We start from the raw sequence: 25,752 nt of genomic DNA on the forward strand, positions 1-25,752 counted from the left end.
ATCAAACCAAGTACCTTTCAAGCAAAATTACTTGAAGATCAAAGGCAGGGCTTTTCTCCCTAGGATGCTACTCAAGTTGCATAAGAAAGTTCTTTATTAGTTGTCACCTCATTTTTGGAAGTCTGGATATGTGTATATTAGATCATTCTGTGTCTTTTCTTTCCCTTTCTGACAGAGACATTGCCCGGGGTTACGAGCGGATTCCTATTCCATGTGTCAATTCAGTGGACAATGAGCCTTGTCCCAGCAACTACAAATACGTTTCCCAGAACTGCGTGACCTCTCCAATGAACATTGATAGAAACATCACCCATTTGCAGGTTTGATGTACTCCAGCATGTCTTCTCTCCTGTCCCAGTGTGGAATGTGGTTCTAGAAGTTACCATTCCCTCAGAAATGCAAAAATCTAGAATTCGTGGTTCAGAGATGATATCTTTTATTAGATCAACTGATAAATTGCCCAATCTTCTTCTGCAAGCTTTTGGGCTCACACACCCTTCATCAGGCTCAGGGAAAGTTAAAATGGTAAAAAAAAAAAGTCCCCATATGTAGGAAATAAACTTCATTTTTGCACAGAAGAAGCTGAAGCTGGAAATCTGTCCTCTGGGTCCATGAGAGTGTCTTGGTGAGGTGCTCTTGCTGTGCAGATCAAGCAGGATTCCTTCCCAGTTGGTATCAGATGGCAAGCAGGGAGGAGTATAAATGAAGTTTATAATCCAATGTTCCCTAGGTGGTTTCAGAGGATAGTGTGTATGCTGCTGAGAGAGTGCCTGGGAGAGAAGGTGGCATGTGTCTGGGTGGGGTCCAGTGATAACAAGCAAACATTGTGGCGCCATTTGATTGCTGGCTTCTATCCCAGTGACAAACTTGTTCTGTCCACCAATATCTTCGTGACGGCAGGGCAGAAATTTCCCTGCCCTTTTCTAGGATTTGAGAGAACATTTTGTTTCATGGCCATTTTCATGCCAAGATGAGAGGGAGTTGTGATGCTGCAGGTGCCAGTTTAGGGATGAGAGTGAGACCCTGGTCCACTATCCTGATTAAATTCTAGCTCAGGCACTGGAACTCTGATTCCCTCGGTTTCTTTAGCTGTTTCTTAGATGGAAGGTTGTGTTTTACTTCCCTTCCCAAACAATATGCTGCTTTTTATGTTGAATTTCACCAAAGAGTGTTGCATTTCAGTGATGGTTGATGTGGTTCCCTTGTACCCCATACATACCTCCTGTTGACGTTCGGGAACTTGACTGATTGATTGTACGTCTTCAGATGAGCAAAAACACATTTTGCAATAGTATAATTAATACAATTGGATGTGGTGGTCTTTGTTGTGTTTCAAAATTCACATGAGGGCAGTGTGCTGAGCTATCATTAGTAGCAGTCAGGTGTTCATGACCTCCTGGAACTGATTTATTGCCATTCATTGCATCTTGGAACGAAGCCATGGGCACATAAACTCTCCAGTTGGTACAAAACATAGCAGCCAGTTTGCTTAGCAGCATAAGTTACCACAGCCACTAAGTGCCCGTTTTCCAACTGGCACCACTGTTCCCCAGTGAATACTAAATCCCTACAATAGACTGGTACTGAGTAACTGGGACATTGCCCCACCATCTGTGATCCAGACTTCCCAAGTTAGTTGCACTTTACTGGAGTGGTGGCCCTGCTGGCCAATGAATTGGATCATGAGTACAGGAAAGACTTTCACAGAAGCTGGAGCAATCCTGTGGACCTGACTCTCGTGAGACATCATAAGAATGGATATACAATTCTGAGAACTAAACACAATACTCCTTGTTTTGATCTAGGTAAAATTGCATATGCCCTAGGGCTGTGCGAAACGGCACTGTTCTGATTCGACTTGCGTTTTGACGGAACAGCGTTTCATTTCGAGTTTCATATTGATTCGAAACCGCTGTTCTGTTTCGTTTAGTTGAATTCACTGTTTCGACGCTGTGTCAACGTTTCGCCCGTAGGCTATAATGGGGAAGCTCAAAACAGCCTATAATTTTGTCATTTGTGGCCTGATTTGGATGAGCCTTGCAGGAATGGTAGCCCCTTCTGAGGGCATGAAGTCTGCCAAGTTTCAGGGAGGTAGGTTTAGGGGCTTCAGGGAAAATGCACCTCAAAGTCTTGAAAGCAAAACTCATGTCACGTGTATGTGTTAAGCTACAATGGGGTCAAAACTGCAGGCATGCTCTAGCCCCTGCTGAGGCCACAAAGCCTGCCAAGTTTCAAGGAGATAGATGCAGGGGTTTGGGGGAAACTGCAGCTCAAGCTGTGGACAAGCAAAACTCGTGACATGGATGACACTGTGTGTTAAGGCGCAGAGGGGTGAAAGCTGCAGGAATGGTAACCCCTGCTGAGGCCACGAAGCCTGCCAGCTGTCAAGGAGATCAGTGCAGGGCTTCTGGGTTCTGGGGCCCTGCACCTCTAGCTGCTGACAGGCAAAACTTGTGACATGGGTGGGTGACACTCTGTGTGTGTGTGTGTGTGTGTGTGTGTGTGTGTGTGTGTGTGTGTGTGTGTGTGTGTGTGTGTGTGTGTGTTCAACTGACGCCAAGGCAGAAAGCAGGGCAGTTCAAACAATGCTGCCTTTTATGCAGTTTTTCCATCCCTCCCCCAGAGCACAGGGATTGGAAGAGACCAGAGGAAAGTATGACAGTCACTGGCCAGCTACACAGTCAATAATGAGCACTCCTCCCCCCCTCTTCCCCCTCCCTCTCCTTACTTTAGTTTCTGTTTCCCTGCAGACAAGCCCAGCTCGAGCTTCGAAACTCGAAACATTTCAAAACGTTGACCAAATTTAGAAACATTTCGACTTGCCCCGTTCCGTTTTGAGGCTGTTTCAAAACTCTCTGTTTCGTTTCAGTTTCGCTGTTTCAAGTTCAAAACAAGTCAAAACAGCATCGAAATGAAACTGCCGGCGAAATTTCGCACAACCGTAATATGCCCTGCCCCACTCGACAATTGGCATATAAGTAAAAATCCTTGAAACCAATGAGGCTGATTCTCCTGGAGGGAGGGAAATTCCTGTTTTTAAATCCTTGGAAGGCACTCTGGTTCTAGGTGACTGTACTGGTGATCAGTAAATAACCAAGTCTGCAGTTTGTTTCCTATCTGGCTCTTTAAAATAAGTTACTCTTTCAGTTGTGCTTGCCTGAATTTGATCTACTGTCTTTTTCTCTTCCAGTACTGTGTGTGCATAGATGACTGCTCTTCCAGTAACTGCATGTGTGGTCAACTCAGTATGCGCTGCTGGTATGATAAGGTGAGGGCTCTGCCATTGTTAGAATAGGCTGACAAGCTCTGAATTTTGCCAAATCCAGTTTGCTTAAAAATATCTGAGATTTTTCTAAACTTTATTTTATAAGATTAAAGTCTAGGCTTCCAAATATATATATGGCAAGTCACAAAACAAACTCAAGACATGGTCATGTCACTTGCATGCCAGTTGAGCCATTAATTAAACCCACATGATACACAGTGTTTAACAATCTATGCCCAAAATAAAGGCCCCATGGTAGGAAACAGAGTGAGCTGTTCAGTCCTCGAGTGGTTCTGTAATTTATAAATGAGGGGGAGGTGATAGTAATGCTTTTCTTGTCTTTTATTTATTGTGATTTTCTGCCTATGGAGGCAGAAAAAATGTATTTTAATTACAGCATTGTTTGATGCCTCATGTGTTCTTGTTTGCATGCCTGAATCCTCCAGGGAGGTTTTGAGGTTAATCCCTGGGCAGGTTCTACTAAGATCAGATGTTCCCTGAATCTCTGTGGGCCTCTCCCCTGGGAACATTGCTATTGTCTCGCTCTGCCGTGTATTCATTTTAATAGTGCATTAACAGGATTTGCATTCTGAAATGGCTTCACTGAATGCATCCTTCAAACAATTATGGCCAAATTTGTTAAATATGGTGTACTGTGCGACTGTTACTTTATTATTCCCATGCAGTTAGTGGATACTTGAATGTTAACTTTTCTTTATGGGCTCCTAATGAGAAGAAATGCGGCCTACTGGGTAGTGCACTGACCTTCAAGCCTATTTTATTCTAGGCTCTGCTAAAGCCTTTCTGTGTTTTTCCTTCTTTTCTTAGTTGCAAAACAAGAATAATGTTGCATGCCCATTTGGCAACATGGTTTGAGATCTACAGGTGGCTTGTACTGCATGCATGTGAAATATTGTTTGTTTTAACAATTTTATATAAATGCTGCAGTTCAGAGTAGGAAGAGGTTCAGTCAGACCAGCTATGAATTATCTCAAATTCTGGGAGAGTCAGAGGCATGAATCTGAGCTTGCTTGCTGCTCTGTCTTAAACAAGGGAAATTCAGTTCTGGATTTGCAGTTTCCATTACCAACCTAATCTCTGATTCCAAAGCAATTTAAGGATACATAATTAATCCACTCTTTGAATGCATCTCCTCTTCAGGATGGCCGACTCCTACCCGAATTCAACATGGCTGAGCCACCTCTGATCTTTGAGTGTAATCATGCTTGCTCGTGTTGGCGAACCTGCCGGAATCGGGTGGTGCAGAATGGGCTCAGGTGAGAGGGAAGGCTTCTGGCTTGGACTGCTTATAAAAGGAAAAAAAAAAAAAAGCTTCCTGACGTTCTGGGCTCAGCCTGTCTGCAAACTCACAAAGCAGAGATTTCCAAAGAGGAGGGAGAAAGGTCATGGTTGGATTGCCATCAAAACAGAGTAAGCCTCTATTCTGCTGGTGAGAAGCAAGCAACAGCAGGATTGTGAGATCAACTGGTATTCCTGTCCTGCACCTGGCTTTGTTGCTGGGAATCCCCAGCGTTGTTCAGACAACCTGACTGCGTTAAATTTGTTAGCTTCTTGGTTTTCCTTTAGGGAAAAAGAGGTACTAATTTCACTGACAACTCAATTGTAGTTAAGCTCCATAAAGAAAGGAGAATAAAAATCAGAACCCCCCCACCCCGTAGTTCATTATACTGAATAAAATGTATAAGTTAGTGGTTCATAACTGAAATACAGGCCAGAATTTACAGACTTTGCTTCCTACAGTTCTGTATAATTAGTCTGATTTTTATTTTAGGGCTGTTTAGCACCAGTTGAATTCAGTTCCATTTTTATTTTGGTGCAGAAGTATGGTATAAGTGCCTAACTTGAGGCTGCCCATTTGAAAATGTTGACCATCTGATTCAAGTAAGGAACAGCTGCTTTGGAAGCTTATAAATGAAACTGATAGTGTTAGTGGTTTCATTTTATTTGCTTTTCAAAAGAGTGAGAACCTTTTATTTTACCTTGCATTTTTTATAACATTCTGGGGAAAAGAACGTCAGGAAAATGGCAAATCAGTTTGGCCAAAACTTTTCCCTGTGTTCTTCAGCAGGTCTAGTGCATGCATGAGCAGGGTTGTCATAAAGTCTTGCTGTGGAAGGTGGGATAGCTCTGATCCCCAGGAGTGAGATGGAGGAGAAAGGCCCTGTGCATCACCTTGCAATGTCAGATGTTTCTCAAAGCTGTGTCAAAGGCCATCTTACCAGGAGTCAAGGAGGACTTGTGATTTGTCTGCCAAGTGACTGCTTAGAAATGACACTTGGGTGCTCCTCCTTCATTCTCAATGGTTCCCTTATTAAGTTTGTTCCAAATTAACTTTACACAACACTGCACATGTTTCTGTCTGGCAGACTTACCAGCTCAACATGGTATGTGAAAAATCAAGCCATAGTCCTTCCTTCTCCTGCCCCAGGCCTAACAACAGAGAGTCTGTGATCCAAGCTTAGCTATAGTTGTCTATTTTGCTTGTGATGAATGAAGCAAAGCAGAATGTGGCTTCCTCAGGTCTGAAGCTCAGTGAGACCGGCTTTTCTGAAACTGGTTCTGCTAATGAAACCATATGGGCCTTGCTTCATGCACCTGTAGATGTCTGTAGATATTTAAAGGATACATGGTATGAAGGAGCCAGAGGAGTTATTTTAACATAATACAATGCAAAGCAGGTATCAGAAGCAGTGATGGGTGAAGTTAAGGAAAGGGAAATAGAGGTTGAGCATTGGAATTCTTTTTCTTGTACTGATAAAAGTCAGTGTGGTTGGATTTTGGCTCCTGAAGGAGATGATGAGGGCTCCCCATTTATAGGACATCTTCAACATAAGCTTCTCTGGACCGCTCCATTGCTGGCTAGGCAGTAATCAGGTATTCTCTTAGCCAGATTTTATGGGCTGCACCAAATTCCACACAGGGTATGGAACATCTAGTAGTTTTCCAATTACAGGCTTATCTTCGTGCTAGGGATTTGGGTGGAAGTGAGCAGGAATTGCTCAACTTTCCAGTCCTCTGTGGATAGGGCAGGAGTATCCATGTTGTGACCCATTGTGGACTTAATATAGTCTCCAGCCTGCCTCTTTTCCTGTTGTGGCTTACTTTTGAGCTATTGGTTTCTGACTTCACCTTTTGTCCAGACAAGGAACAGCTACAAGGAACAAGAATCCTACTAGCTGACAGTCATGTTCCATATTCTCTGTAAATGCCCAGAGGTGTAAAGGGAGATGCTACCTTGGAAAGCATCCAGTCCCACAGCCCCCATCCTCCCAGGCACAAAGCCTAAGCCTCATAGTACGTGGCAAAGAAATTTATGCAGGATCAAGGTTGATGATAGCTGTCGCTTCCCATCTTTTCCATACCCCCTGAGTTTCCACTTGATTTTCCTTCCTTCCAGTCATATTAGCAGAGGAAGCATGCAGGCCTGTGACAATCATGGTAGGAAAGGAACTGGGATCACATTTTGCTTAATTTTGATAAACTTAGAAATTGTCTTTTGAAATGTTGGATTTTCCGTTCTTAAATTTGAAATTTCTGTGTCCTTCCCTCACAAGAGCTCCCATCTTCCTGAGAAATGCCACATCTGTTGCCATTAATTGAGGACTCTATTTCCTGTCTTTCAGGACTCGATTACAGCTTTATCGGACACAAAAGATGGGCTGGGGTGTGCGGACAATGCAAGACATTCCATTGGGAACTTTCGTGTGCGAGTAAGTCTGTCAGCTTTGATTAGTTCACATGAGCTCATCAACTCCTGAGCTCTCATGGGGCTGCGTGTCGTACATCAAAGTGAGAATGCTCCTTTTTTAGCGAGGTTTGCATTCAGTTAAAAATGGCTTCACACACAACCATTTATCCCAAATGGGAAATTTACCACTTCCACCGTCTCTTGTCTTTTGCATTTTTAAGCCTTCTGCATCCCATCCCATCCTGTTGGGGTCTTCAGTCAAGTCCATTATTCACCTTGGATTTATGGTCTCATTGTGTCCTCTTGGAACAGTTGTGGTGTTAAAAATTCAACTCTAGCTGCAGTTTAGCAGAATATCTCAGCATGCCTCTCAGTCCCCTGAACTTCAATAAGATTTAAATACACAATTTCAGCAAATCCAGAATTGGATGGGTCTTATGCGTTTATGGGCTTATGACTTGGTCACAGCCATTACTGGAGTTGGAGCACTGACTGACAGAGAAGCTGGTTTGTGCTCTGAACTCTTTCTTTAGTCACTAGAAAGGGAGGGAGGTGGAGGGAAATGGAAGGATGTGGGAAATGAAAGACTGAGGCTGGAAAATAATCCACTTAATTTGTATGGGAGATGTGTTTAGACTGGAAACTTCACAGCTGGATCTGGAACAGCCTGATGTTGTGAGCAATTAAAGGCCTGTCTGGTCTCACCATTCTTGGTCAGGCCCTTCTGTAGTCATTGTGATACAACAGACAGTTTTCTGTGTTATCAGTTCTGGTTTTGTACCAGGATGTAGGAAAATGGTAAAATCATGTGACCTTAAGCACATACGTAAGTTCTAAATGAGACCAGGGTGCTTTTCTTCACATAAAAGGGGATGTCTTTTTCTTAGTATTTTGTCACAGGTGCTCTGTGATATTGTTGGGCAGAGGCAGGGAATTAATTTTAGGGTTAACTAAAATTACCCGTTTTGCCACCTCTGCATTGCTGCCAAACCTCATTAAGAACCTCAAGAGCTTTGATGATGTTTTCATGGTTCAGGCCCAAAGCCAGGCTATGACTGGAGGGGGTCTTTAAATCCATCTTCAGGCCAGGCTGTTGAATGGAGCTGATAACCATGAAAAGTTCTGTATGCCTAGAGTGAGCTTGAAATCCCAGAACTAACCTAATGCCTGGAGAGGAGCTCTGTCTAATAAGGAAAAAGGCACTGACTTGTCAAAAATCAACCTAAAGAAATCCCTAGATTACAAATAAAAGAGAGAGTGAATTGACAACAGTTACGTGAAGAATTTAATTTTAGACAGGTGAGTGCACAAAGACTGGGAAATTCTAAGTTGCAGTAGAAGAATAATAACAATGATCATGGTGGTATAATTCATGGGACTTCAGAGATGAGCATAGTAAGACGCTTCATGCAACCTTATGCCTGCCCCTTTATCCTTGTTGATGTCTCATGACATCCTTTTTACAGCACATTCCTCATTACCAAACTGAGCCGAATATTAATGAACTCTGAGAAAATACATATCAACTTGAATGCACTGCGTGTCACCAGCGCAACCAGAGACCTTCCTTCAATTCTCCTTCCTTTGAGCCAGTTAGCTTCTTACCTTTTAACTCTCCATTTGCAAATAGTAGACATTATTATTGGTACTTCTTGTCTCCCCCGCCTCACCTTACTCTCACCAAAGTGAAGAACCCCTATGTAGGGCTTGTCTAAACAAGGAATGAACTAGAATAGCTTTTTGTGGCATAAGCTACTTCACAGCAGTTCTTCAGGATTGGGTAGACACTTTCTGGTCTAGAACAAAGGTTTCTTTATTCTAGAACAGTTCCTCACTTTGAATTCCTGAATAAAATTTACTTTCATACCAATGTAGCACCATACAATGACTGGTTCTAGAAAAGGTGCTGTAGACTGACGCATTCCCCCAAAGCTGTTCCAGTAATTTTCACAGTGTAGATGAGGCCTTTCTGCACATGAGGCTGCGACAAGTTCCAACTTGGCATTTACCATTTTCTTTTCATAGCTGAGATCAGATCTTAACCACACTCTGCTAAGTACCTTCCTGTGTTTTGTCTTTTCCTCTCCCAAATTTATCATCAGCATTGCATTTTCCCAGCTTTGGAATATTTATTTATTTTTATTTAAAATGGTTAAAATATTTTAAAATTGCTTTGTGCAAAGAAACCATGTCTCAAGAATCATTTGAAAGCAGAGTTTTTACCTCCAAATGGGAGAATGCCAGAGAATTCATGAAGCCCACTAGGGACAACTCCGGGTGCTATCGATTTGTAAGTGAAATGTGCTTGGACACTATAGTGATGATTGTCAGTATAAAGTCCTGAGATGTAGATAGATGTGTATTCATTTGCCAACAGAAAGCTGTAGAAGATAGGGAGACATTGCCACTCCCTAGCAGTGCATAATATAGGGACCTGATTCTGCCACTCTTTCACAAAGTGCCACTTAATTCATGTGAGTTTTCCCATTGATTTCTGACCTTGGGAAATCAATGGGACTGCCTGCAAGAATAAGCCTGTGTGAAAATGGAGAAGAGTGGCAGGATTGGGCCCTAGAGGAATATACGCTCTAACCCACAACTTGTGTAAATGAGGGCGGGGGGTGGGGGAGTTGGTCTGTGAATTGCATATTAAATGTCCATCACTAAGCTGAGTGCCTTTCCGTGCAGTATTATTTAGCTATTCTTTAACTGCCTTTTGGTTTTGGCTACCGTGTGACTGATGTAATCTCTCACCATCTCTGGCCATAATCCTCTTTTGGTCACTAATGATTTTGTGATTTCCAGTAATGCTGAAGTCTTACAGGAGCAGTTAATAAATAACAGGATGATACAGTGTGGGGAAGACCATAGAATTCCACACGGAGACAGTGCCCTAGTTTTGATATAGCAGCTTGGTGCCAGACTCTGGAGTCAGGAACTGCATCTAAATGTCCCCTCTGTTACGGAGCATTTGGTGGCTTTCAGGGTTAATGCTTCAGCCTTTCATCCCCTGAGCCTGAGGTCAAATGGTAGCTTGGGTCACAAGGGGAAATGCATGTGGTTTGTTAATGTTTGTAAAGTGCTTGGAGGCTAAAAATACTGTTATAACTGCTGCTTGTATTACTGTGGAGGACTTTTTCCCCTTAGAGGACATTTAGTTGTACTGCAAACCCATTGCATATTTTTTTTAAATCATGGTAGCAGCTAGAAGTCCTGCTCATGGGTCACTATGAAGTTATCTTCTTGTTCCCTTGTACCCCACTGTCCATCTCCAGCTGTTGTCCCTTGCCTTATACCTAGATTGCAAACTCTTTGGGGCAAAGACTGTCTTTTTTTGCAAGGTGCCTGAAAAAAGATAACTGATAGAGATGACAAATTGGGCTCAGGGCACAAGAAAACAGACAGTAGCACCAGGGGATTCTGGGCCATGATTAAGGCACCTAGATACCACTGCAGTACAAATTAATAATAACTGCACAAGCATGGAAGGGAAATTGACTATATCGGAAATCAGCCGGGAGTAGCTGATTATTTGGCCGATAAATGCCTGTGTGTGCATGTAGCTCCAGTGCAACGTGCAGTCAGTGAGCAGCACAGCCTGGCAGCATGGAGAGCTGCTTCCAGCTGGTAAGTCTGGTGTGGTGGAAGGGGAGGGGGAAGGGTGTCGGGGGGTGGGGAGGGGCAGATCAATGCCCTCTGCTGTGAGGGAGGGAGTGGGGCTGGGGTAGGCAGCTTGTCGGGGGTGGGGAAGCAGTTCCTGCCACTGCGCACCACTCAGCCAGGAGCTGCTCATCTGATGGCTCCCGCCACTCATCTAGGAGGGCAATGGGGGGGGGGGGGCATGTGCCCCCAGATCTGCATAGGCCAGGCTGCAGCTGCGGGATGGGACATCAGGCTGCAGCTGCAGGATGGGGCAGCTGCAGCCTACCTCTGCTCAGGGCGTGTGGCAGCAGTGCTGGGAGGGGGCTATGGGGGGGCTACAGCAAAATTTTAAGTGGCTGCTGCCTCTTCCTACCCCCCCCCGTAGTCCCCCTTCCAGTGCCACCTCCGCCTGCCCCAAGTGCAACATGGCCCCCAGCCCACAGCTTCAGCCCAGCCTGCCCCTGCCTGTGCCTTCCTGGACCAGTGGCGGTCACAGAAGAGCCATGGCTCCATCCCGCACCTGCCCCGCCCCAGCTGGGCAGTGCCTGCCCCAGGCCCACTCCCTCCCTCACTCAGGAGTTGATCTGCCCCCCCACAAGCTCCTTCCCTCCCCTTTCACCACAACAGACTTACCAGTTGGATGCAGCTGTATCAGAAATTGGAGTGGGGGGAAAAAAAGAGGCTCTGCAAAATACTGAGGTTGCAGATGCACAGCATGGTTACTATAGAGTAACTTGCTTTGGTTTTTACAGGGTGGTAAATTTACTCTGTATTAAGGAGTGGACACATGGCTAGCTTTCTTAAATTGACTACCTGCAGTAGGCGCTATTACAATGCATGGCCACTAGATGGTGAGAAAACCAATTTAAATTGTGCAAGCAGCTCTCCTCCCCACCCCCGATGAATTTGTCTAGGAGAGCAGACACCATTGTTACATCAGTGTAACTTACACTGGTATACAGTTACTCCTCTCCTTCTCAGGGGTGACTTCACCTTGGAGTCAAGTGACTTATGCGAGCATACGGCTGTATGTCTGGATCCTTCCTGATTTCTGTTGCACCATTTTTATACCAGTGCCGTTCCATGGACTGACTTTATTGGAGCCAGATTGGTTTCTTCTGGTGTGAACAGGAGGATGGTGAGGCTAAGTGTCTTAAATGCACATCCAACATCAAAGTTGTGTTAAGACAAGAACTTTACTTAACTTGCAGGTCTAATTTGTAAAATGCATCCTGACTTTATGCGTATTCCAAAGCAAACAGTTTTGTGTTGGGTTGTAAAGTTCCCTTAAAATATATGCAACCCAGCCATTGCAATAGGTACATGAGGACTAGAAAACAAAGGTGACAGTAAAGACAAACAAAACAGATTAGCCTGTTACTACTTGCTGGCTCAGAGAATTGCAAACGGAAATGGAGTTTGTTGGAGAAAGTAAATTGTTTTTAAATTAAATTCATTATTAATATTCAAAAGCTTTTTCAGTAACATGAGTAAGGGATTTTGGAGTGGGGGCTTTTTGGTTTTTTTTTAATGGAGCCAGTCTCAGCTGCTGTGAATTGTCATAGTTCTACTGGATGTACCTGTGCTGATCTCCACTAGCCCTATGGCTTTTAATCTGGAAGTGTCCCTTCCCTCTCACTTCTTGTGTATAAGAGGTAAGGTGTTAAAATACCAGCTGGCAGCAGCACAAGCATCTGATTGCTGCATTTCCTGTTTATCCTGCAGGTATGTTGGAGAGCTGATTTCCGATTCAGAGGCAGACGTACGTGAAGAGGACTCCTACCTCTTTGACCTTGACAATAAGGTAGTGTTTTGAAGGGACTCCCTGACAAAGCAAGAGCTGGAGCTTGCTGCTGAAAGGAGTGAAAAGAAAATTTGTCCCCATCTTTTGATGGGCAGAGCAATCTCCAAGCCTGTGAAATGGGAGGCACTTCTCACCTCATAGTAATGGAAAGCTATTCACAACTAGAGTGTGGGCTATATGGCTCAGGGGATTGGTAATGGAGCACAAAAACTGACTGTACTAGGTCACTAGTTTGAATGCAGCCCAGGTTGATAGCCACTGCACGTTATTCCACTCTGAAGCTGTTTGGCCTGTATGAATTAAATTGTCAGTGTATTTCCAATTTCTGGTGTCAGTATAGCAAATCCACCCCTGCAGCCTGCATTGAGCAACAGTCTTCTTAAAGAGCTTACCGGTACAGTAAGGGAGCAGGAAGACTGAAATACCAGCTTACCTGTAAATTACTTTTCAGGCACCTTGGCAGAGCAGTGTGGAACTGTTTATGTGGCTGCTACATGTTGAACACCTGTGCTGTGGGAGCCTGATGTCCCTAGAGCAGTGCCATCAAAGGCTTTAGGTGAAACTATTACATTGACTATCACTGACAAGTGTGCAGAAAACTGATAGAGACTTCAAGTGAATGAGGGGATTCTTCTTAGGGGTCTGTATGTCAGCTGACAATCACTGCTCTAAGGGGTAGGCCTCTCCAACCGTTTCAGAAGGGTTCACTGAGGAGCCTGGTAATCTCTGCTCTGAACACAGAAAGATAGAGGGACCACCCTCTCATCAACTTCAGTTTAATGCCAAGGATCACATGCACTCATATGCAGATCAGCTAGCAAGAAGCATCCTGCATTCCTCAAGGGCCAAGCATGTTGTTCTCTCCCTTTTGTATCCGGGCAACATCTGCCTAGCTGTGCTAGCAATTGGAATAGGGCAATGTGCAACTGCACTAATACAGCACAGTACTGTTGTGGAAAACAGAGTAAAACCATGCCTGAAGCAGCATGGTTAGTGTGGAGACTCTGTACAATGGGTATTTACACTGATGCTGCTTGATTCAGGTTTCTAGTGTAAACAAATCCTGAAAGATTTTCACATTAAGTTGGAGGCAGCCCAGGTGTTTACCTGGCAGATCTCTGTAAGTACGGACACGAAGGTAAGAAGTTCTCTGAGGCAAGATCAGGCAAGGCCCCACAGTGCCGTATGGCTAGAGAAGGTTCTTTTCCTAGAATGCAGGTCTTTCCAAATGCACAAAGGATGGACCTAACATCCCCTTCTCATGAGGGACTGGCTCTGATGTGCACAGATTCTGGAAAAGACAGAATATCTTTACCAGCCTCACAAGCCCCTGGGGAACCACAGAAGCAATTCCAGATGGAAGCTCACAGCGGTGATGTTCCTTCTCAGACGCTCCTCACGTTCCATTTCCTGCTTCACAGCGAGTGTCCTTTGGCAGGAGAAAGGCACTTGGGATTTCAGTTGGAGCCCATGTATGGTACAAAGAGGGGACAGTAGTTGCAGAGGATTACAAGGCACTTAATACTACCAGGGGCCGGGCATCCTGCAAATAATTTTAGCCTCTTCCAGACCGTGGAGTAAGAGAATATATAATAGGAACTGTTTATGTCTAGCGCTCCTGTGTAGAAGCTGGAGAGCTATGTACCCAACTGGAGCGACTGCTGGCCCTTCTCCCACCCCCAGCTTTTTGGGCAGATGGAGGCTGAGTGGAACTGGTCATGGAAACTGGATGAAAGTCACCTGTGGTTGTGTTAATTATTACTGGGCGAAACAAAAATGTAATCTAGAAGTTCCTGGAGAAGTAGCTGAGATGTCCTCAGGGTTGCATGTTGCTGATGCAAGGTAAACACCATCAGAAAAAATGTCAGGCAGAAAAAAAGGAGCAAGCTGGGCTTTCGCATTGTAGAGCAGCATTTCCTCCTTGCATAGCTCTGTTTGAGGAACTAACCAATCCAAAGGCAAACAGTGCAGTCTGAGGCTGCATGCCTGTTGTAAATCGGCAACAGCAGACAAAGAAATTATTATAAAGTGACTGTAATCCCAAGGATTGTGATGGAGATAACCAGCTGGTGTAAATCCCTGCAGTGTGCTCTATGGGGAGAAACTACAATTGTAACAGAAATGCCTGGGAAAGGAGAACCCTAAAGATTGTCTGGTAATAAGCTTGGTTAATCACCTGGGCTGCAGCTGATTTGCTAACAAAGGGCAGAGGAGCTGTAGGCACAAAGGGGAAGTGAATGTGCACAAGTGTGTCCTCAGCCTCTGCCATCTGAGGCTGCTTTGAAACAGCCCGCTAATGGAGCGAGACAAGTGACTGCTGTTTTTGCAGCCCTTAATGAAGAAGGTTATAAACCTTTTGGAAGCAAGTGGCAACATCCTCTTGCTTTTCCTTAAAATGGAGGCACAGTGTGAGTCTACACCTAAAGATGGAACTCTGTCTGGATCTCAGGGAGTACTGGTGACTCCAGATATGATGATAGGCATGATTAGAAGAGAAGTTAAGTTGGAAAGGGGTCTAAAGAGGAAGTCATAGGGCCTAGTCCAGCTCTGGTATAAGTAACAGCAGTTTCACTGGAGTCTGCTAAATGGGAAGCAGAAAGTGGGAGTAATAAGTAACGCTGCAGGGTCCTGCTGGGATGATTGTAGACTGCAAATCCCAGAGACATCAGGAGCAGACAGCACAGCCCAGCCCGAGACTGCAAAGTGTGGTGGGATGCTGGTGGACTCTGATTTAACTTGAGCTAGGAAGGAGTCTAGGACAGGAGTTTCATAAACTGGTTTGACCTAAATTGGTTAAGTCTGATAGTACATTCAACCAGGTTCATCTTAAACTAGTTTCAGCCATTTTGAAACTGGTTTATGTGCACTAAACGTCTGTTCTGTTACAGGATTAAACCAGTTTCTGATGACTTAAACCAATTTATGTGTAACTTCTGTCCCTTGCCCATGTGTTCATTCTAGCACCACCTGGATAGAGGAAATGAGGTTGATGTCATATATTTGGACTTCAGAAAGGCCTTCAGCCTAGTCTCCTACAATATCCTCATAGTAAAATTGGGAGAATGCAGCCTTGACTACGGTAGTGGCTAGGTAACTGGCTCCAAGGTAGGACCCAGAAAGTATTAATAGACTGAACTGAGTCAACATCTGAGGGACAGAATCCAACTAGATCTAGACAGGTTACAGAGGCGGGCAGATGAGAATAGGATGGAATTCAATGCAGACAAGTGCAGGGTGCTGCATCTAGGGAGAAGGAACCTGCAACACACCTATAGGCTGGGGAACACCCTTCTTGTCAACGCGGTGGCAGAAAGGGATCTTGGAGTCCTTGTTGACTCCAGGATGAACATGAGCCATCAATGTAAAGAAGTGGTCAGTAAGGCTAACTGCACCTTGTCGTGCATCTACAGATGCATCTCAAGCAGGTCCAAGGAGGTGATCCTCCCCCTCTATGCGCCGCTGGTCAGGCCGCAGTTGAAGTACTGCATCCAGTTCTGGGTGCCGCACTTCAAGAGGGATGTGGCTAGCATTGAGAGGGTCCAGAGGAGGGCCACTCGCATGGTCAGGGGGCAGCGGAGCAGGCCCTACGAAGAGAGATTAAAGGGCCTGAACCTATTCAGCCTCCACAAGAGAAGGCTGAGAGGGGATCTGGTGGCCATTTACAAAGTCACAGGGGGGAGCAGTGGAAATTGGGGGAGGCTCTTCCCTTGGGCACCACCGCGGGTTACTAGGAATAACAGCCAGAAATTGTTAGAGAGGAGGTTCAGGCTGGACATCAGGAGACATTACTTTACAGTTAGGGCTGCCAGGCTCTGGAATGGGCTCCCAAGTGAGGAGGTGTCTGTTCTGTCTTGGTCTTCAAGAGAAGGCTGGAGAGAGATTTGGCTGGGGTCTTATGTCCCCAGCACTCGTTCCTGCCTGGGGCAGGGGGTCGGACCTGATGATCTGTTTAGGTCCCTTCCAACCTTAAGCACTATGAAACATGGCTGAAGGTGACCAGTGGCATCCCTCAGGGTTCAGTATTTGAATCAGTGCTTTTCAACATCAATGATTTGGATTTGGGTATTCAAAGCGTACTGGCAAAGTTCGTGGATGACACCAAATTATGGCGGAGTGTGGTCATGCTTGAGGACAGGCTGGCATTACAGGTCAACCTGGACAGGCTTGCGATGTGGGTGGACCTCAACCTGATGTCGTTTGATTCAGAGAAATGTAAAGTGCTCCATCTGAGGAGAAATAATCCGCAACACACTTACAGGCTTGGCAGTGCTACGCTTGCCAGCACTACAATTGAAAGAGACCTGGGTGTCATGATAGACCACAGAATGAACATGAGCCACCAATGCGATGCTGTAGCTTTCAGAATGAATCAAACACTGGCATGCATCTACCGATGCATCTTGAGCAAGAGTAAGGATGTCATCCTCCCACTGTACTCACCTTGGTGAGACTGCAGCTGGAGTAGTGTATCCAGTTCTGGGTGCCACACTTGAGGAAGGATGTGGAGAAGCTTGAGAGAGCCCAAAGGAGGGACACTTGCATGATTAGAAGCCCTAGAGACAAGGCTATACAAGAAGAGATTGAAAGACTTGGGACTCTTCAGCCCAGAGAAACGAAGACTCAGAGGGGACTTGGTGGCAGGGGCTTACATTAGGGCCTGAGGGAGCATCTGTTCACCAAGGCACCCAAGGGGAAGACAAGAAACAATGGGTACAAACCAACTGAAGATCAGTTCAGACTGGACATAAGGAAAAACTTCATTACACGTTGAGTGCCAAGGGTCTGGAACAGACTCCCCCAGAGGAGGTACAGTCACCTGCCCTGGTGATCTTCAAAAAGCATCTTGATGCCCATCTTGCTGAAGTCATCTGACCCCAGCAGTCTTTCCTGCCCAAGTGCATTGAGGCTGGACCCAATGATCTTGTAAGGTCCCTTCCAGCCCCTAACATCTATGAATCTATTGTGTTCTTCCTTACAATAGCCCTAGGAAGTATGGGAGAGATGTTAGTCTCTGTGTGTCCTGTCTGGGAAACAGGAAAGCTTTGAGCTGTCTGCAGCATACACTGTCCACATTGCCAACAGGGTGATAGGGCTCTGCATACAGGAGCAGTCCCTTTGCAAGTGTCTTCAGAGTGAAACCGTGGGATTTCACTGCATCATCCATGGAGTAACAGACCCCAAATTGTAGTCATCAATCTTAGAAGGGAAACCTGTCATGCAAAACCAGACAAAGGAGGACAGTAGACAGTCAGGTGAAGGCAGGGAATGGAAAGCAAGCTTCTCTTGGCTACAGAGTGCTTCAAGGACTGAGAGGGTGGGAAGCCAAACCCAGCCAGGCGACAGCCTCACAGAACCGTTATTGTCGCTGGGGGCCAGCTGAGATTAAGTTTGCACTGTAGCACAATGGAGTGAAAGGGATGTTATTTTAGGCATCTTGATTGTCTTGATTTGTCACTCCAGACCATGTGGGCTGTGAATCACTTAATGCACTGGGTCCTGGATGCATATCCTATTTGCTGTTTGAAAGAGGGCAAACATTTGTTGAACAGTCAAAATTCACTGCCACTTCTGTCCTTTCAGAGAAGATGTAGTACAGATGTTTCTGGGCTTTCTCTTTCAAAGAGACAACCTCCTCATGGCTGTAGTAGTGAAATGTGGAGAAACAGAGAGAGAGAAGGTTAGCAGTGTTCTCTCCTCAATCAAAGCAGGCAGCTTTAATAAAAAATTAAAACGTCCCCCACAGCCTTTCATGTGGAAAAAAAATCAAAGCACTTCACAAGCACTAGGAATGAATCACTTTTACAGTATCCCTCTGACATGTATGGCATTGCTTGTTACATGTACAGGAAACTGAGGCAAAGAGGGCTTTCCAAAACACATCAGCTAATTAGGTATAGGACCACAGCCAGCTAACATGCTTTAAATACAGTCCTTGTCCACACAGCATTTTGCAAGATGTTAGTTTATATATTGCAACACAGTGCTTGTGAAGTGCTTTCCCAATGCGGACCTGCCAGAGATTGCCTAGCTAATCTGTCTCTGGCAGAGAGATTACAATCCTTACTTGGCAACTTCCAATGATGTTCCTTGCACAAATCCATCCTTCACTCCATTACTGAATAACTAAGTTTTGGTTGAGTTCTGGGTGTTACTGGAAATCACTTGCCACTTCCCATATGCGCAACCAGGTCTGGTAACTCTTATCTCCAAATTTAATTCTGCTGTAGTCCATTGGAACCGCTTGCCCATGTTCCTAACCTCCTGATGTGATCTCTTTACCAGATCATCAAGTCATCAGCGTGGCAGGGATGTTGGCAGGCTTGGTGCACCCAAGAATCACCAGAAATTTACCCTGTTGCTATTTTATTGCAGCAAAGCCAGGAAAAGAGCTGTGTGAGGGGAAGAGTAGAGCCTTTCCACCTTACTAACCAACTTGCAGGATAAACTAATAATAAATCACAATTTTGGCCTTCATAGTCCTTCTAATGTAAACAGCTAAGGACTTAATGTGGGGGACAGTAACATAGGGATGTTTCCTAAAGCCCTCTGCCCACGTCTCATTGTTCTGTTCCCTCAGTCGTGAGCAGTAAACTGCTAGCCTGGAATTCCAGTTTTATAGCCAGTGGGCTCCTCCACATGGGCTGAGCCACAGCACTCTCACTCATGTTTCCTTCCCTAGTACTCAAGACTGAAAAGACATGCTTCTTGGTATCATGGTTTAGAGACTGCTGCCCTAAAGGATTTGTTGTCCTTAAAATTCCTGTAAAGAATAACTATTTAGGATGCTGATTTAGCAATGTCTGGCCAGTCAGTACCACAGAGTGCAGAGACTTCTTCAGTGTGAGATGCTTTTCAACTTATATGGTGGGGCTGCCAGATATTTTGGATGACAGTTGTTGATGCCATGGAATCCAAAAAGACGTGGAGAGCTGTGAGTGGGGAGGAGTGTGATCTGGACTTGCTACCATGAAAATTATAGAGCTTGTAGCAGATAGCTCTGAATAGCTCCAGCCAGATATTGCTCCGCTCCATTTCTCTTATCTTTAGAAGGTTTCTTCCTGGGCTTCCCTGTAGTAGATACAAGGTGGTAGATTTCTGGCAGAGCTTATCCATTAAAGAGTGTGAGGTGCTTGCCCAGAAGGAAATGTGAACTCTGCTAATGGATCCTTTTCCTTTTGGCCTCTATGTGACTGAAATTATCTTCTGTAATTAAAGTCTGCTGCTTGCACAGTCATTCTCTACTGGAATAAAAAGCCCTGAAGGTGTGTGGGGGGTGTGTATTTTATTCTTAAGGAAAGCAAAATATTACCAGAACTGCTGTTCAGGCAACAGAGAATTTCTGAGGGTTTCTCTCTCTGTATCCCACTCCCTCACTTGAATCTGTAGGAAATGATATATCTTTTGTAGGCTCCAGCTTTGCACTTTTCAGCTGTCATGTTCAGTTAGGAGGACAGGAAGAATACTGTTTCATCCATTCAGTGGCCTTTACCCACAAGATGTTTGTGCTCATGGAACTGAAGTCCCACCATACCAGCTTGGTGTCTTAGTAGAATAGGTCTGTGGAGAGCAAGTGTGCCAGTCCAGCTCCACATATCACTGCTCTGGTCCGGAGCATTCAGAGCAGTCTCTGGGCACATCAACAGAGCTGTGTGAAGAGAAGACCTTTTTGTATTGTTAATATAAGGAAAAGGGTTGCATGTGTTGTCCTTTTAAGCCTTCCAGTAGATACCATGCCCTGATCTGCCTTCCCCTTGAAATTCTCCAGTGTGCTAACTGTGAAGTGACCTGTATTTCAATTGCTTTAAAAAAGCAACAATAAAAACATTAAAACAACTACATCTAATGAAATATTCAATGTTCCTCCCTCTAGGATGGAGAAGTGTACTGCATAGATGCTCGTTTCTATGGCAACATCAGCCGCTTTATAAACCATCTCTGTGAGCCAAACCTCATCCCTGTGCGAGTGTTCATGTCGCATCAGGATCTCCGCTTTCCCAGGATTGCCTTCTTCAGCACCAGGCATATAGAAGCTGGAGAAGAAATTGGGTATGTACTGTCCAAGGGGGAAACTGTCCCCAGATGCACAGTAGCTTCCTTTGCTGCTACCATTTTTAGTGGGGCTTAGGGGCATTCTGAAGTTTGAAACTGAATAGCAAGAAGCAACCTCTAAAATGAGCCAACAGCTGTGAAGCTACATCAGGAACACAACATGTTGCTTGTCTTTTAAAGGGGAGTAGAGAGGGAAAGATGGCTTGAAGGGCCAGATTCAGAGGTGATTTCAACAGTGGCTCAAGTGGTCCAGCTGGGATAAATTGGCCAGAAAATGGTGGTGACAAAATAACTGCAACATATGTGCAACTTGCACCAAAACAGTATTGAGGAGGAATCACATTCAGCCCTCAGCAGAACATGCTGATTCCAGATTCCTCTTAAAGTCAGTGAGCTGGTTTTGCTCCCACTTGCTGTAGTTTAGTGTCTGTGGGACTCTCCTGACTTCCATGGGGTTACCTCCGATTGGCACCCACAAAAATCGCAACAAAATTGGGCTTGGCTGAGGTTGCTCGTGAATACTTCTGTGGACCCAGAAGTGTTTGGAGATCTGCTACTTCATTTTGAGCCTTGTTGATTTACTTCTCTTGCTTCTGCCCCTTTCATTCTCTCTATAAGTAGATTAAATGTGCTGCACACACCTAGAGAACAGCAGATCCAAGCAGGTGGTGATGCTTTGTCATTCATGTATTTTGTGAATGGTGCATACCACCATTTGCATCTCTCCTGAATGTGTTAGTAGAAGATGCACCCATTCACTCCAAGCTGTCCCTTCAGCCTCTGTGTTGAAAGGCTACAGAAATCCAGGTGACATCCACAAAATAGATGCTATTTTATCTCTGTGGTGGAAGGTACCCTACCCCACCTGGGAGCCAGGACCTAGAGGCTGCTGCACAAGGATTTCCCTTGGGGCAGTGACAGCCTACAGCCACATACCAGACTCCAAGGTCCTGTGTCAACCCCCTTCCCTACCAGCTATCAATGCCAGCAGCTCATTCGCTTTTATTTGTGTTGAGTTTGGTTTCCAGAGGTTTTTTGAGAGCTGCTCCTCCTGATAAGTTGCATTTCTCATCTACAAGAAGATAAATGTGTTGTGATTAACTAAGGAAAGCTAGAGCCTGCCTCTGAGGCTTTATCCTTCAGGAGATTGACAGCCAAGACTGCAGATGCTTTTCCGTAGAGGGAAACAATTCAAAACAAGTTCTAGCCATAACTTGGAGTATGTAGGGTTGGGTGCTTTTGGGAAACTAGATGGCTCTGGGCCTCAGTGACAGCATAAGGGAACTTTCCACCAAAAAGCATCTCATTCAGCTCCCTCCCAAGTTAACAGAGACTGAAATCCATTTTCACCTGACATCTGTTTGACAAGTTTTTTCTGCCGAATTGGCGAGCCTCAGTTCAGTTCATAGTGATCCAGTACCAACTCACATTACAAATGCTTGTTGCTGCTGGGGCAGCATTCCTGTCCTGCTGTTCCTTCTGGCTCTGATGGCTTCTACATCTTGCAATGATGCAAGAGAGGGACGGGGACTGGCGTTTCCTGAGCTTCCCTCATCTCTTTGGCAGCATCTTCATAACAGTGGAAGAGAAGGAGTGAAACTACAGTGTAAGAAGCACTAACCCAAGAATGTAAGCAGAGGAGGGTTCCATGGGGCAGGAGGAGGAAGACCTTACAAAAGCGGAGAGAGATGCCATCATTCGTGCTTAGTGAGCTCAGAGATGCAGAGAGTGTCAGGGTTGTTTCCTTTAAAGGGTCCTACAGCTGCTCTAGAGGAGCATTGGTAGCCCTGGAAGAAGGACAGGAAATGACGACTCAGTTCACCAGGTTTACCTGAGATTAAAACCTAGAGGCCTGGCAGCCTAAATCGGGTGCATGTCACACCCTTGCTGTTTATTCCATGATTAACACATTATTCACAACATAAATGTAACATACAGAGGGGGCCTTAGGAAAGGGTTGGCTCAGCAGACATATATTCCATAGGGCAGGAAGCCAATGAGAAAGGAGGAAGCAGTTCTCCCCTCTAGGTTTATTTGTTAGCATATTTTATCCTTCAGTTTTCTCTTCTTAGGAAAGAGTACAAGCCCCAGATGCTGCTTGCTGCTGATTCTTTTAAGCTAACCCAGCCAGATCAGGCTGATGCATCATTCCTATTCCTTTAGTTCCACCTGCATATCTGTGCTCCCCTACCAGATCTGTATGCATGCCCCTTCCACGCAGAGCTCCAGTGACCAAACATTCCCCTTTTTTCTCTCTCCTTCAGCTTTGACTACGGAGACCGGTTCTGGGACATCAAAGGCAAATACTTCAGCTGCCAGTGCGGTTCACCCAAGTGCAAACACTCGAGTGCAGCGCTGGCCCAGCGACAAGCTAGCACATCCTCCCAGGACGCACAGGAAAATGGGCTCCCTGACACCAGCTCTGCCACAGCAGCCGGCCCTTTTTGAGGCTCCGCTCCCCAGAGACTGACTTGTTTTAACCCTATAGATTCACATACTGTTTGAATTCCCATTTAAAGAGAGAACTCCTTCGAGGAAAGCTAAGGGTTTGTGACACTTAGGGCTGTACCGCCGACTGTTACTTGAGGAATAAGTGAAAGCAAATCCTGACTTAATGTTGTTGTTTCCCCCTCTTCAGCCCTGGAAAGCTGCTGGTTTCACAGTGCGTGCGGAGGGGTGGCTGATGCATTTTTCCATGCAAGCTGTCCTAAGCCTCCGTCTTTTAATGTCCTAGGTGTTGTCAGAGCCAAGGGAGTGTGTCCCTTCCTCCTCTGAATATTATTAATTGAATAGAACGTTCATGCCAAGTCATCTCCAAGTCACTTGTAACAAACTTTGAATACTTGACGAAACTTTCTTATCAAAAGAGGGGAGCGGAAAAAAGATTCTTGTGTGTTGGTTTACTTGGCACAGCCCTGGGGCAGGTCCTGCCAGTCATTTAAACCATGAATTTCTCCTGCCTCCTGTCAGACGTTGCAGCATGGTCTTTCCAGGTCCCATTGCTGGGAGTTGGAGGGTGGTCACTTCTAACAGATGCCTGTCGGTTACCAAATCCACCCATTTATTATTCTCTCTTATTTCCCCTAAAAAGGGGGGAAGCTCCTTTTCCTTGATACCCTTCCAGTTCCTGTCTCTCTTCTAAGTCTGCCAGAGATTCTCTCCCCACTGCGTCCTGCTCCCTACCCAGCTTTCTCCGTTAAACCAGCCCTCACCCCTGCCTGTGGTTGGGCTTCTTACTGTTTCAGTGTTTGTTTCACCAATGGAAGGATTTCTCTCTCTATCCCATTAGTGATTTCAGAGAGGAAAGGTTGAAGGGGATTGTACAAGACACTAACTTCTTTTAAAAGAAGCAGATTGCTTTTTTAAAACAAAAAATTAAATGATCTATATTCTAGAGAACCTCTGACTGGCATTTCTCAGGAGGATGCTACAGGCTGGGGCAGACATCAGACAGGACATGTCACAGCGAGAAGATACAGACGCCACCAGCTCATCTGTACCCATCACTTTTCTCAATGCTGGGCACCTTCGATTAATTTTTAAAGCCACACGCTACGAGGTTTAAATAAACTGATTTATTTTTTACCATTATTAAAACATTGGGGACTAGCATTAAAAAACAAACAAACAAACAAAAACCACAAAACAAAAACGGTGCTGATTCTGGTGTGATTTTTACTCACCACGTGAATATAAACTATCAATTGTATAAAAAGAACAAAGTGATTTTAGTATAAAAATGCAGGAAAAAAAACAAAACCTTTTTTAAATTGTTAGTATTGTAGTGTGAATAAATTTGTCATCACCTTTTGTGTGATGGCTGGGCAGGTCATTATCTTAATTTTTTGGCATATATCTTTAAATACTGTAATTAGTGCAGTAACAGTTTTTTTTTTTTGTGCATCTCTTCTAAAACATTCATAATGCCGTCATGTTTATTATTTTTTTTTCTGTTAATGTTTTTGACAATTTTAAAGGAGCAGTCTTTTGGCTCTGGTCATTTTCTTGTTCTGTTTTCAATGAAATCAATAAAAAAAGTGCTTTAAAAGTGAGTTTGGTCCTTTTATTTGTGAGGCAGCATTGCCAACTCTCTGAATGTCATCACAAATCTCATGATATTTGGGGGGCAGCGGTGTGCGTGTGTGTGTTTTGGTTTGGGGCTTCATTTACTTTAAATTAACCTCTAGCTCCAGGAGTCATATGAGAATCTCAGCTAGTTTTTGTCAAGGTGATATTCTGGCCCTTGTATGAATGTGAATAAAATGTGAATTCTGATTGTTCCAAAACTAGAAAACAAATTAAAAGATCATCAAATGCTGCATGGCTGTTTTTTCATAGACTGTAATTTCATATTCACATACTGTAATTTTAAGCCAACTTTATGATATTTTGGGGGCCTGACATGATTTTTGTTGCTACTTGAGGTTGGCAGTACTGTTCCAGGGTGATCTGCCCCCACCAGTCTTGGCAGAATGAATTAGCAACATTTTGTTGAAAAAAATACCTGTCATTTGTTTAGATAGTTGTGCCCACAAAGAGCCCCCAGACTTCAGTCTACCTACTAGATCACGGTGCAGAACTGTGGCTGTAGTCGGGAAAGTGACCACCCCTGGGATTAAAGCTATTTATTTGCTCTTCAATTAAATAAATAGTTGCCTGGGGGGAAGTGGCTATAAGAATTTTGCAATACTGTCCTGAGAGTGCCCTGAGGGTATATCTACACCACTTCTCTGGTACGCTCTGCTCTCAAGCATACTTCATCCACCTGCCCACACTTGCAGGCCTCAAACCCTGAATTGAAGCAACTCCAGGCAATGCTTCCCACTGGAAGCATCTCAAGATTTTGTGAGCAGTGTCTTGATGCACCAGAAACTAGTTTCACCAGCTCATTGCCAGGTCTGGCACTTTGGAAACAGTGGTGGGTGAGTGCAGCATGCTTAACAGCCTGCCTCAGGAGCACTGAGGAAGCCATGCAGACATACCCAATGGCACTACTCCCATACCAGCTTGTTTGGGTCATCTGGGATCTCTCATTATTCCAGATTACATTGCCATGCCCTGGAGCTTTTGTGCCTGTCTTTACTTACGTATGATGTATAAAGAAGGACTTACAGGGTCTTCATACCTCCACCCCCGCAGCAGTCTTTTAAAAAGGGTCAGAGAAGGTATGGTGTTGGTTTCCTTTGGAATGGCATAGGAAGCTGGTTAAAAATATCAGGAGTGTCACCTGTGGGATTTCTGTTCTTGCTCAAGGACTTGCTGAATGACTCAGAGGTCAACTGG

The 25,752-nt window shown here is 44.8% G+C and overlaps 1 protein-coding gene across 8 annotated transcripts in view; it reads left to right on the forward strand.

The window, feature by feature from the left end:
• EHMT1 (euchromatic histone lysine methyltransferase 1) overlaps nucleotides 1-24,521 on the forward strand; it is a 153,252-nt gene extending 128,731 nt beyond the window's left edge. For all 8 annotated transcript variants that reach the window (XM_006273851.4, XM_006273854.4, XM_006273855.4 and 5 more), the window contains 7 exons: nucleotides 176-320; nucleotides 3,191-3,268; nucleotides 4,427-4,542; nucleotides 6,910-6,996; nucleotides 12,342-12,420; nucleotides 20,291-20,466; nucleotides 22,734-24,521. In XM_006273851.4, the coding sequence (XP_006273913.2) occupies nucleotides 176-320; nucleotides 3,191-3,268; nucleotides 4,427-4,542; nucleotides 6,910-6,996; nucleotides 12,342-12,420; nucleotides 20,291-20,466; nucleotides 22,734-22,917 (865 nt within the window). In that variant the 3' untranslated portion in view covers nucleotides 22,918-24,521. The remainder of the gene's footprint in view (nucleotides 1-175; nucleotides 321-3,190; nucleotides 3,269-4,426; nucleotides 4,543-6,909; nucleotides 6,997-12,341; nucleotides 12,421-20,290; nucleotides 20,467-22,733) is intronic.
• The last annotated feature ends 1,231 nt before the right edge of the window (nucleotides 24,522-25,752 follow it).

The sequence above is a fragment of the Alligator mississippiensis genome, chromosome 12 (genome assembly GCF_030867095.1).
Source record: "Alligator mississippiensis isolate rAllMis1 chromosome 12, rAllMis1, whole genome shotgun sequence".
In the NCBI taxonomy this organism is placed as follows: domain Eukaryota; kingdom Metazoa; phylum Chordata; order Crocodylia; family Alligatoridae; genus Alligator; species Alligator mississippiensis.